Source organism: Leptopilina boulardi, unplaced genomic scaffold (genome assembly GCF_019393585.1).
Source record: "Leptopilina boulardi isolate dan_hultmark-lab unplaced genomic scaffold, ZJU_Lbou_2.1 LbouV2_403, whole genome shotgun sequence".
NCBI lineage: Eukaryota > Metazoa > Arthropoda > Insecta > Hymenoptera > Figitidae > Leptopilina > Leptopilina boulardi.
In genome coordinates, this window is record NW_026137978.1 from 110,452 (window position 1) to 123,507 (window position 13,056).

The window sequence follows — 13,056 nt, forward strand, 5'->3', positions numbered from 1 at the left end:
TACTATGAAACGATTTGCAGCAGATACTTAAAGTATTTTTAATATCTTTGGCATTTTTCAAATAATGCATAAATAAATAAGATACTTAAAGTATTTTCAATGTCTTTGGCATTTTAACGGGAATGCACTGTTAGACAACACATTTTAAATATTCATAATAAAATGTTCTGCAAAACTAAAATAAGAACAAATATTATGAAATGAACTACTGCAGACACTTAACGTAATTTCGATGCCTTTGGCATTTTAATGACAATGCTCAGGCAGATAACAGACTTTAAATATCTATGTTTTTCAAAACTAGGTAAACGAGAGACGCTTGTAATAACCGAAAATACAATAAACCGAGTTGTAACAAACGATGAGGATAATAAAAATTAAAAAACTATTAAAACAACAAATATTAAAAAAAAGAACTGAAACATATTTAATACTGCTTTTAGCCAAAACCATCTTGCGCAGTCACTGGTTTCCGAAGCGCAGTCTTCTGCGAACATCATAGATTTTTGCAGATAAATATTTCCAATATTTGTTAACTTTAGCAGTTCTCATTCTGCCTTCGACTCCAGCGTCCGTTACTTTATTGTACAAACAATCTAAAAAATAAGAAACGATATATACATTGTTTAAAAAGTATATTATTTTTAATTACACCAGTATGCAAAAAGAGAAAACAAATTCCTGTTTTCTGAGATCGGGTAATCATTTCCCGCAGTTTTTGGTGCACTGAATCTGAATCTGACCACCAAAACTTTCATCAATTATAATTTTGAAAATAGTGGGGTTAAAACCATGAAATTCACATTTTAAGCGATTTTAGAAAATTGCTTGTGACTGAAATTAAAGCTTGAACCCTGTAGTTTAAAGTAAAATTTTGATATAAACAACAATAATAAAAATTGATCGTCAAAAATGATTTTATTTGACAGTTGTCAACCAAAAAGTCACGTTTTTTTGGGCAGTTTTTAAAAATTTGTACCGGATGAATTTTCACGTGTTTATGCTTGGCATAGGATTCATATAAAACTTAAACCATGTAATTTACTGTAAAATTATGATGTATAGAACAATGTTGTCAAAAATCGACGTAATGAGTAAATTTTCCTGATTGATAAATGTCAAATTATCTTTTTTGACAACTTATTTACATTGTTGTTGCATATATCAAAATTTTTACAGTAAATTACAAGGTTCAAGCTCTAATATAAGATATATGTTAAATTTTTAACACGTCAGATTCACCTGGTACAAACTTTTTAAAAAATGCACGAAAAAACGTCATTTCTTGCTTGACAACCGCCAATTAATTGTTTTTGACGACCAATTTTCATTGTTGTTGTTTATATCAAAATTTCACTGGAAACTACAAGGTTCAAGCTTTAATTTGAGTCGCAAGCAATTTTCTAAAATCGCCTAAAATGTGAATTTCGTGATCAGATTCGGATTCAGCGCATCCAGAACTGCGAGAAATGATTTCCCGACCTCAGATAACAGAATTTTTTTTCAGGCTAGAGTTATAACAATTGAAAGTAGAATTTTTTTGGGTCATTCCATTATATTTCACCTAAAGTCGTTGCGGCCTAATTTTTAAAAAACTTGGTACTTTCAGAAATGATTCTTTATAATATTTAGGAAACGAAATAAAAAGAATTAAGTTTAAATTTTTATTATTTATCTCAAAATATGTATTTAAAGTGGACAAGGTGCGGAAAAATGTCACCTTTTTAGCATTTAGAAACTTTTTTTAAAAACATAGAAAAATTGTTAAAAGTGTAAAAAAAATTATTTTTTCTTGTTTAGAATCGATTAATTATCTATTTTTTAATGATTAAAGTAGTAAATAAATTAAAATAATATATAAAATAAGTTTTCAAAGTTGGTCTGTCAAATAACCTAATTTTGGGATTTTTATTAATTAATTACTAAAAAGTGGAGTTATTAAATAAAATAAAAACTTACCGAATGTAAAGTATTTGTGGTGAACTTTCAAATTTTCTTAGCACTTTTTACTTTTTCCATTTATAAATGTAAAAAATCTTGAGTCGAAAATTGGCACTTTGTTGATTTTTCCGATTTTTAATCGCTTGTAACTCTTTTGGTGCAAAATAAAAACTTTTGAAACCTGGCGGAATATTTAAGTTAAATCTAAATAAAAACTCACTGCAATTTTCGTGATGGATTTTGATCGAGATTAGAAGAAAATTTAATTCCAAAATTGTACGTATATTTCCAGGTTAATGTATGTAATTTTTCGTCTTTGAAGTAGTGGCCCAACTTCAAGTTTAAAAAAATTACATACATTAACCTGGAAATATACGTACAATTTTGGAATTAAATTTTCTCCTTATCTCGATCAAAATCCATCACAAAAATTTAAGTGAGTTTTTATTTAGATTTAACTTAAATATTCCGCCAGGTTTCAAAAGTTTTTATTTTGCACCAAAAGAGTTACAAGCGATTAAAAATCGGAAAAATCAACAAAGTGCCAATTTTCGACTCAAGATTTTTTACATTTATAAATGGAAAAAGTAAAAAGTGCTAAGAAAATTTGAAAGTTCACCACAAATACTTTACATTCGGTAAGTTTTTATTTTATTTAATAACTCCACTTTTTAGTAATTAATTAATAAAAATCCCAAAATTAGGTTATTTGACAGACCAACTTTGAAAACTTATTTTATATATTATTTTAATTTATTTACTACTTTAATCATTAAAAAAATAGATAATTAATCGATTCTAAACAAGAAAAAATAATTTTTTTTACACTTTTAACAATTTTTCTATGTTTTTAAAAAAAGTTTCTAAATGCTAAAAAGGTGACATTTTTCCGCACCTTGTCCACTTTAAATACATATTTTGAGATAAATAATAAAAATTTTAACTTAATTCTTTTTATTTCGTTTCCTAAATATCATAAAAAATCATTTCTGAAAGTACCAAGTTTTTTAAAAATTAGGCCGCAACGACTTTAGGTGAAATATAATGGAATGACCCTTTTATAATTTATTTGTAATATATTGCTTCGAAATATTAATACCTTTTACTAATTGGACTTTTTCCGGGGACAACGCCTCACGAAATTGAGCATCATCGATTACACGTCCCCTATTCGCTCTCATAACATTAAGGCACTTTTGGCGTAGTACTTCGTCACCCCACAAAGTTTGAGCCAATTCTCGGACAAATTTGGAATCATTTTTGGATCTCATTGTCTCCCAAATGTCTCTATGGATCCTTATGTCTGCATTGATGTGCACCTATTGCAAATAAAGAAATTTATATTAAATTGTTAGTTAACCCTATTGAAAATTCCTTTAACGATCCTATAAAATTAATAGAAAAACTCACATAATCTTCAGTTCGGTCATAACGTACACCTAAGTAATTCTGTTGTCTGTACGGACGTTGCTCTGCGTTATTAATGTGTGGTTCGTTTACAGCAACTTGTCTGTCTTCATTTGCTTGCATGTTCCGAGTTTGTCTGTTCTGACCAATTTGTCTGTTCTGTCTATTTTGATTATTTGATCTATTTTGGTCATCTTGTCTGTTCTGGCCAACTTGTTCATTCATACCTTGCCTATTCTGATGATCTTGTCGGTTCGATGTCGTTTCTTGGTCTGAAGAAAAGCTTTGGTTTATAGGCGATCCTGGATTCGGAGGTGAATCTAAATTCGGATAAGTTGTTTCTAAATTTGAAAGTGGTCCTAAAGTCGAAGATGATCCTGAATTCGGAGGTGCTCTTTGCTTTGGAGACATTCGTGAGTCTTGAGGTAATCTTTGGTTCATAGGTGATCCTGAACTCGTAGATGGTCTTGGGTTTGGAGATGCTTTGCTGTTAGAACCTGTTGTTTAAAACAATGTTTATTTTAATTATGAATTAATAATTGTAAACCATAAATAGTTGTCGTGTCAAATAATAAAAAATACAATTTAAGTTTAAAAAAAGTCTAAATTTAAACATATTATAATTTTAAAAATAAGTCAAACTCAAGAAAAATTTTTTTGTTTCTTTGACTAATAAAGTTATAGAAAATTCTTAAAACTTCTACGATCAATTAATAGCATTTTTCAAATGTCGATTTTGGTTGCAAACACACTTCCTTTATAACACGGCTACAAATGCTTACCATTTCTTAAACTTGGCTGCATTTCTTCATCTGAATCCACCAAGTTAGTATCAGTATCACTAAAAGATTCATCAGAATCAGTCAGTTCTTTTCGGGTTTTCATGAGTGTTTTGTATTTTTTTAAAATACTTTTGTTTTGAATTTGTGCAGCGCTTTTCTTAAGTGATGTAACTTTGGTGTTTTTTTTCTACAAAATATAAATACAGTTTCAATTTTCCAGTGTAATTATCAGTAATGAAAACACTTTGTTCCCTTATGGCACTGACCGTTCCGACAACGTTGCGAGAACAGTCCCTTGGACCTTCGGTCCGTTTCCGCAAAGTGGACAAGACCATTTTTGATTTCCCTCTAACTGGAACGTTTTTTCCGGACCTTTCAGGGAACCTTAATTTGAAAAAATATTTTAATTGCAACGTATGAAAACGGATATTTTAAAAAAATTTATTGATATTGCAAAGCAAAATTTGCGTTAGAAATTTTTTCTGAAGGAGCCGGAAATACGTTCCTGGAACTTATTCTAGGAACGTTCCTGTCTGGGGAAGTTGTGAACGGTCCTATTCACAGGGCGGAAATGAACCAAAGCAACGGACCGAAGGTCCACTGGGCCGTTCCAACAACAATGGCATAATTACAATAAAATTTTTAAAAATACACATTTCAGTACAATTTCACGTTTTATTTTACTTTAGAATTTATTGAACGTTAAGGCACTAATTAAATCAATTATTTTCCTAAAATTTGTTTCATAGGAAATAAATAAGTCTGTAGTGCAGCGTTTTTAACCATTTTTTTAAATTTGTGACAAAATAACAAGAATGAAATAAATTACAACTTGAAAAGGAGTGCAATTTCCATTATTGCTTATATGTTTTTCAAGTTAAATTAAAAACTATTTATCTTAGAATAACTTAAAAAGTTGATTATTTTTTAATTAATGTATAATTAAAAATGAATTTTTCAAAAAATGTACATTTTTGTTAAATTTCAATGTTTTACTTCCGAATTTGTTGAACAATTTCTACAAAAAATATATTTTTACACTTTTTCTTTTTTTATTTTATCCCGGTCAATTTTTAGAAAAAAGTGCAAGAAAATATACTTTTCTGTATGATGTGCGGCAAAGTTTCAGAATACAGAAATCAAATTTGTGCTGTATTTAAAGTAAAATGGCGTTTTTCTTGCGGGTGTTACACAAATAATATTTTTAGAGAAATTCTGAAATAATTTAATAAACTGACAATTTTTTTTTATTAAGTAATTTTTTTTTAGTCACATATAAATAATTGATTTCTGCTAAGTAATTTCGATAGAAGAAAAGAGGAGTGATTAAATTTTAAAGAGAAACAAAAATTTTACTTACTTTACTACATTTAACTCGACAGGACTTTTTAATAGATGCAGATGCTTCTGCATCTGCATTAATAAAAATTAATATTTTGATTTTATTAATTTAAAAAATAGATCTCGATAAATAAAAAATATTTTACAATTACACTTGGTTTCAAAAATTAATTTTTCAAAAGTTATGTTAAAAAAACTGATTTGCTCCTGACTTCAATCCATTGCATGTCTTCCAACCAGCCACCATTTTGAAAAGTGACGTCACACTATGTCACAAGTTGGACTGCCTTATAGCTCGTCTATTGGTAAAATTTAAAATCGAGAAATTCCAGGCAAAAGTGAGAAAACAGCAGACGCCGGTTCGTTGGAAGCATGGTGCACGTTTTTGTTAGTTCATCGGTTACGTATTGTTTTGTTTAACAGTCGTAAATGTGATTAATTTTTTCGACCATAATTTATCAAGTTTGAGGTGAGTACAATATTAATTGACATTATGTTTATCATTATAATCTAAATTTCCTGCGAAGTTTGCAATTATAGGTTAGGTTATTTGAGCTGAAAAGTTATTGATATTAGTGTTTTGCCAAATATTCCTTAGAAAGTATAATAAAAATATTTTAAGTAATTCTTTTATAAGAAAAATTTTATGAATCTTATTTCAATTTTTAATTTGTTGTTTACAGAGTGTCATGGAAAGTTCAAGACGAAAGAGATATAAAACGTATTTGGAGCCAGGCTCTAGAGATCCGATTCCCTCATCTTCAAAATATAGATATCAAAAGCTCAACAATAAACAGGTATGTGGATTGTTATAATACATAAAAAGTTAAATGATTTTTCATCTTACTGTATTAAGAAGTAGTGTAAAAATTTGTGTAATAGTAAACATTATCTCTTCGGGTCTATATGAATTGATTCTTTTTAAAAATAAATCGATTCTACAGTTATGAACTGAAAAACATATTTTCCAGTGTATATTTTGCTACATATTTTCAAAATCGAAAACATAATTGACCTTCAAGAGATGTGTAATGTACTTTCTAAATGGCTAAATATTTTAATTACCGTTCAAAATAAATTACCAATGATATATTCTATTATTAATTTAACATCAAAAATTAAAAAAAAAAAACATTAAAAGATATAAAATTTTTGTACATAATATTTTTGTATGTTAGAAAAATAAGTCTTTAATATTTTTCTTAAAGCAGTATATAATAAATGAACTTGAATGTGTTTATAGTATTACATTCTATAATATTTCAATCAAAATTTTTATTTACTCTTATATCAAAATATCTTATATTCTTTGAAAAAGGTTCAACCCACTAACATAACCTCAAATTTAAAGATGCTTTATAGAAGTAGAAAACTGTTACTTAAATATATATTATCATGTATTTTAAAGGAACCCTAAGACTATTGTAAAATAAAATTAATACATATATTGATGTGAATTTCTACTGAAAAAAGGACAGTCTGTCTTGACACAGATTTTTCAATGCCCCGCACAGTGTAAATAATTTTTATTTAAAATCGATTTCTCAATACCGCATATAATTACGTAAAAATAATTATTATGCAAACCATCAAAAAGTTTAAAACAAGTTGGATTGTTCCAATGTCGTTATTTTTCCCCAAAAAACGAAGAATATTTTATCTAAAGAGTTTCAAATTTATACACTTTTACGTATTTTTGCGTGTATATTACAAAAAAAATATAGCGAGAACTCCAATTGTGCTTGCTATATTTTTTTGTAGTATTTTGCCATTCTTTATAATTTTCCATTTTTGCCATTTTCTTTTTTTTTACCATTTGCTATTTTTTTTATCTTTTGACATTTTTTATTTGTTTATATTTTTATGATTTGGTGAAATCTAAAAAAAATCATAAAATTAAAAATGTTAAATGATAAAAAAATATTTAAAAACTTATGATATGTATTTCCATGCTCATATTACAGGAAAAATTAAGCAAAATTGGAATTTTTATATCGGCCTTCACACTTTAAACCCCTGCAATTTTAGGATTAGGGGTACGGAACCCTCGGTTTTAATGCGAGTGTAACTCGCACTTGTCCGATTTTTTAAATTAAAGTTGAGAAAGTGTAGATTTATGTCATTTTTGAAATTCTTTCCTAAACATATGAGAAATAGTTTAAATATTCATTTGTTTATTAAATAAACAATTTAATTTGCATAAACAATAAAGGTTAATTGAAATTTCTATTGCATTTCAAAGAGACATCATTTTTCTATATACTCACCAAATTTTATTAAATTTCATTAACAAGCAACAGAGTAATTGCAAATTTTGTGGAAAGGTAACAAAATATTCAATTGTTAATAAATAATTGAAAAATTAATTTTTTAAAAAACGCATTTCAGGAATGTTTTTAATTCGGCTTTCTGCAATAGATTATGAAAAAAAATATTTTAAATTTGAAAAGTCAGTTTTAGATGGCCCAGTTGGGAAATTTTCAACCAGTTATAAAATTTGTTTTTACAAATTCTTAGTCAATTTTTGATTTTTTCAAAAAAACTTTTATGTATTAATATAAATCAAAAAAAGTAGCACAGTTCATTTTAAGTTTTACTTTAAAAAAATTGAATTACTAATTTTTTAAACTAAAAGTCTTTTTAATAATAATCTAAGGTTGCATTAAAAAATCAAGGCGAAACCACTGTTTTTTCAAACTATAACTTAAATTCACATCGTTTTTTCTCTTTTCAAGATTTGGTTTTCATCGCATAACAATTTGTTGACTCATTAGATTGTTATACGATGAAAACAATGATTCTATCGGTCAAAGTGATAAAGTATTGAATACATACGAATAACATTTTTTATCTCAGGGAGGCATCTTCTTTTAAATAAGAATTGTTGTTTTATTAATTAAAATTATTAATAACTATTTTGTCGCAGATTTTAAAGATTTTTTTCTACCATACATGCGCAAAAACCTCGTGATTTTCCACTATCCTAATATTAGTAATTCATAATTCTGATAAAAATAATTACAATTTAAAATATAAGTCTGCACTGCCGCGCCGCGCCAACGCCGTTGTTAACCAGTTGCATACACCACGCCGCCGCTGATGGATTGTCGGCGCGTCGGCGTTGGTTATCATAACCGAAATTTTTAATTTTAAATAATTATAATATGCTATTCAAAATTAACTACAGCTTTATTTCTATAGAATCGAAGTGCCCACTGAAAATTACCAACCAAAATATTATGAACCAAGCTAATACAGCTAATAATTACTTCCTAGCTAACATGTTTCTAAATATTTGCTAATTATTAGCAGTTATATCTAAAAATTAGATATCCATGTAAAGGCAAACTCATTTTTATGTGAAAAACCATTTTATTGGGTAGAGTGTTGCTGCTAATTTAATTAAATTTTAGTTATAGTTTTATATTAGTTCTTGTTTCCATTCGGTGTGTTTTAAATCACATAATCAAACTAAAAGTGGTATGGATTTGATTTTTTACAGCTGTATTTTGATAAAATAATCTTTTCGATAATAAATTATTGCATCCTACTGTACATATGAATTATCATTATAAGCATATAGTGGCGCGCCGCCGCCGTTAATATTTGATTCGGCGCAGACTTCTTAAACGGGAGATGATCCCTTGGCTGAAATAATCTTAAATGATAAAAATTAAAGTTATCTAAATGAAATGCAAATTTTTAAATTTAATTTCAATTTAATTCAATTACATTTTCTAATTGTACGTAATTCTTGAAAAAAAAATTTACATATATTTAAATATTAAAAACAATTATACATTTCAAATTTTTTTCAACTTGAAAAAAGAACAAAGAGTTTAATATATTTTAAAAATTTAACAAGTAAATATGAACTATCTGGGAAAAACTGAATACTTTACTCGTTTAATCTCACAAATTAAAAAAATGAAAACTTTTTTATATTTTAATCAACTTTTAATCACAATTCAACAGGTAATAGAGCCACATTCTAAAATTGGAACATCTAATGAGCAAGATGATGCTGCAATAAATGTAGAAATCCATTTAGAAAATGTGCAGATGGAAGAGCATGACTACCCCGATGCTTCAATGATTCCGGAAACTGAAGAAGAAGAGACTTTTTCCACGGAATTCGAAGTAAGATTAACGTCAAATACTTGTGTTAATATACAACAATAAGAGATTAATGATTTATTATTCAATTGCTAATTATCAATTTCCTTCTAGTCATGCGTTAAATCTAACATGTCCACCTATGATGATTGTGTAAATATGCATGATGTCATTGTATCTTTAGAAGATGACCTGGATGACATTGAGACTAATGTATTGGAGTTTACTCAGGTAATATTGAATGTAACAATAAATTGAAAAATGAAAGAAAGTATAACCCTCCGTCACTTGCATTAGACTTTGTAACACAGTTACTCGCAGGTGAGGAAACTTCTCACCTTATAATAACTTTGCGTTAAGTTAAGGTAAATTGGAAATTTTGTTTGTAATTGTTAAATTGAGGTTATAATTTTTCAATTAAATATTAAATGAACCTTTGTTGTTGTTTAATATTAAAAATGAAAAATTAGTAACAAATAAATTCCCGACATTTATTACTTTTAAATTCAATAGCATGAAAATAATACAACTAAGAATCATGAAAACTATTTTTACATATAATAGAAGATTACTGTGAAAGATACTGAAATCTGGGGATTATAATTTTATGTATTTTAAGAGAAACAAAAGAAAAAGCAACTAAATGAGGAGTTTTTTCACCATGCAAGGAACGGAAAATTAAAGTATGGTAGAGAGTGTTGAAAGTTGCTTATACGGAGTGTGTAACACACTAAATTAAAACCAATAAAATACCACTGACAATCAATGAAATGTGATTTCTTCTCAGTCATTTACAGTAGACAATTTTTTTATTGTACCAGCCCTATTGAAAAAAAACACGTATAATTATACGTATAATAATACGTATAATTATACGTATAATTGTACGTATAATTATACGTATAATTGTACGTATAATTATACGTATTATTATACGTATAATTATACGTATTATTATACGTATAATTATACGTATTATTATACGTATAATTATACGTATAATAAGACATACGAATTTGAAACAAGAATTATGCGTATAATTATACGTATAATAATACGTATAATTAATTATACGTATAATAATACGTATAATAATACGTATAATAATACGTATTATTATACGTATAATTATAATTCTATTAAAAATAGAATAATAGAATAGAATAATAATAGAATAATTAGTAGCAAAATTGCGCTGAAAATTTTTAGAAATTTTAAAATGCAAATTAAATTTCACGAAAAAAAATATCGTCGAATGTCAATTCAAGCAGTCACCCATCCAAGTACTAACCGCGTCCAACGTTGCTTAACTTCTGTGATCTGATGAGAACTTGTTCCTTCGCCTTGGTGTTTCCGCTGTCTTGTCTTGATTAATAACTTTGTCGTATAAGTATCACTAAAAGTGAGGTTAGGTGCGATACAATACTTATACGACAAAGTTATTAATCAAGACAAGACAGCGGAAACACCAAGGCGAAGGAACAAGTTCTCATCAGATCACGGAAGTTAAGCAACGTTGGACGCGGTTAGTACTTGGATGGGTGACTGCTTGAATTGACATTCGACGATATTTTTTTTCGTGAAATTTAATTTGCATTTTAAAATTTCTAAAAATTTTTAGCGCAATTTTGCTACTAATTAATCTATTCTATTCTATTATTCTATTTTTAATAGAATTATAATTATACGTATAATAATACGTATAATTATACGTATTATTATACGTATAATTAATTATACGTATTAATATACGTATAATTATACGTATAATTCTTGTTTCAAATTCGTATGTCTTATTATACGTATAATTATACGTATAATAATACATATAATTATACGTATAATAATACGTATAATTATGCGTATAATTATGCGTATAATTATACGTATAATAATACGTATAATTATACGTATTATTATACGTACAATTATACGTGTTTTTTTTCAATAGGGAGTGAAATGACGATTTCACTGATTGACAATAAATATTAGTTGATTATCAGTAACTCATTCTTCATCAATTCGTTCACTTTACTGCATAGTTCAATTAATTTGTTGTACCAACTGTAAATAAAACATATTACTAAACCTCAGTAAAATTCTACTACCAATCAGTCGAATTTTTTTGACTGCAAGTGAAAATATTTACTGAATAATGTAGTAGCCTCCTTTTCATTATTTTCTCAATAAAATTTTACAGATTCAGATGACACATCAGGAATATGTCATTAAGGGGAGGGACTGGTGAAATTTCAGCCTACTGAAGTTATTATTGTTAAAAAGTGTCAATTTTTTTTCTGGCATAATTTAGGATCCAAAATTATTATAAATTATTAAAATTTAAAAAAAAAATTTTTTAGCCATTTTAGAAAATTTATTTTTTGGAAAAATTAAATTTCTTTAAATTCCATACGATTGATTGTTTAAAATCGTGAAAAAAGCGTAAAAAAAATTCGACAATAAAAAATAATGAAAATTGTGGAAGTAGTTGAATTTTTTTCAAAATTACCACTAAAATTGAAAGCAATCAAAATTGATCTTCTTTAGGGGTAATAATTTTTTTCAACATTTTTTTTCAACCAAAAATCTTATTCTACTGAGAAAAACAACAAAAGGTAATTTTTAACAATTTTACAAATATTTTTATTTTTCAAAATTTTCATTTTTTGAAAAAATTGAAATTTTTCAAAATCCATACGCTTGATTGTTTAGAATCATGAAACAAGCGTATAAAAAAATCGGCAGTCAAAAATAATTAAAATTGTGAGAGACCTAAAAAAGTCTTAGAATTTCCTACATTTTCAAAAATTAAAAAAATAAAATAAAAACTATTTTTAGATACTTTCTTATTTCTTTTGTGATTTCTAAATTTGAAACAGCGCGCCAGTAGTAATCTGGTGTTTAAAATTAGTTTGTAATTGTAATTAAAAGATAGCAAGATGAAAGGAGTCAAGCGTTCATTTCACGTTTCTTCTGGAAGCCAAAAAGAACTTATTTAAATATTTTGCTGGTCATTTAAAAAGAAATTGAGAGAATCATTTCGAGATATTATGTTTTACCAGAGGGAAAGCAATTTATTCAGATAAATGAACTATTTTCTTAAAAATTATATTTATAGTTCATTTAATTGATTGAATTTTTGCTAAATATGTAACTTTCAATTTACGATAACTTTAAGACAATTATACTGTTGGATATATAATTAAAGATAATTTATTACTTAATAATTTAGAATGATACTGAAGATGATGACCATTTCTTTGACGTTCTGGACGACAGCGATTTTGAAGATAACGTGGATGAAACAGAGAACGCAGAAATTCCAACTGAAGTAAAATTCACTTCTCTAGATGACATGTTGAATAGCAACTCTTTTTATAATCCTATAAATAAGACAATCAAGAAAAGTTTGGGAGAAATACTTCTTGTAATTTTGAAGTATGCACTCATACACGCAATTTCACTAACT

At 27.1% G+C, this 13,056-nt stretch overlaps 1 protein-coding gene across 1 annotated transcript; it reads left to right on the forward strand.

Annotated features, from left to right (window-relative positions):
- The first annotated feature begins 5,771 nt into the window (after window positions 1–5,771).
- Window positions 5,772–12,010, forward strand: LOC127289292 (uncharacterized). Its single transcript, XM_051317140.1, has 5 exons — window positions 5,772–5,940; window positions 6,155–6,268; window positions 9,447–9,611; window positions 9,702–9,818; window positions 11,788–12,010. The coding sequence occupies exons 2-5, from the start codon at window positions 6,161–6,163 to the stop codon at window positions 11,833–11,835; spliced, it is 438 nt and encodes a 145-aa protein (XP_051173097.1). The 5' UTR covers window positions 5,772–5,940; window positions 6,155–6,160; the 3' UTR covers window positions 11,836–12,010.
- The last annotated feature ends 1,046 nt before the right edge of the window (window positions 12,011–13,056 follow it).

Coding starts and splice junctions, on each gene's coding strand:
- LOC127289292 (XM_051317140.1), top strand. CDS start 6,161: ATGGAAAGTTCAAGACGAAAGAGATATAAAACGTATTTGGAGCCAGGC. Junction 6,269..9,446: donor AAAAGCTCAACAATAAACAG/GTATGTGGATTG, acceptor ACAATTCAACAG/GTAATAGAGCCACATTCTAA. Junction 9,612..9,701: donor CTTTTTCCACGGAATTCGAA/GTAAGATTAACG, acceptor ATTTCCTTCTAG/TCATGCGTTAAATCTAACAT.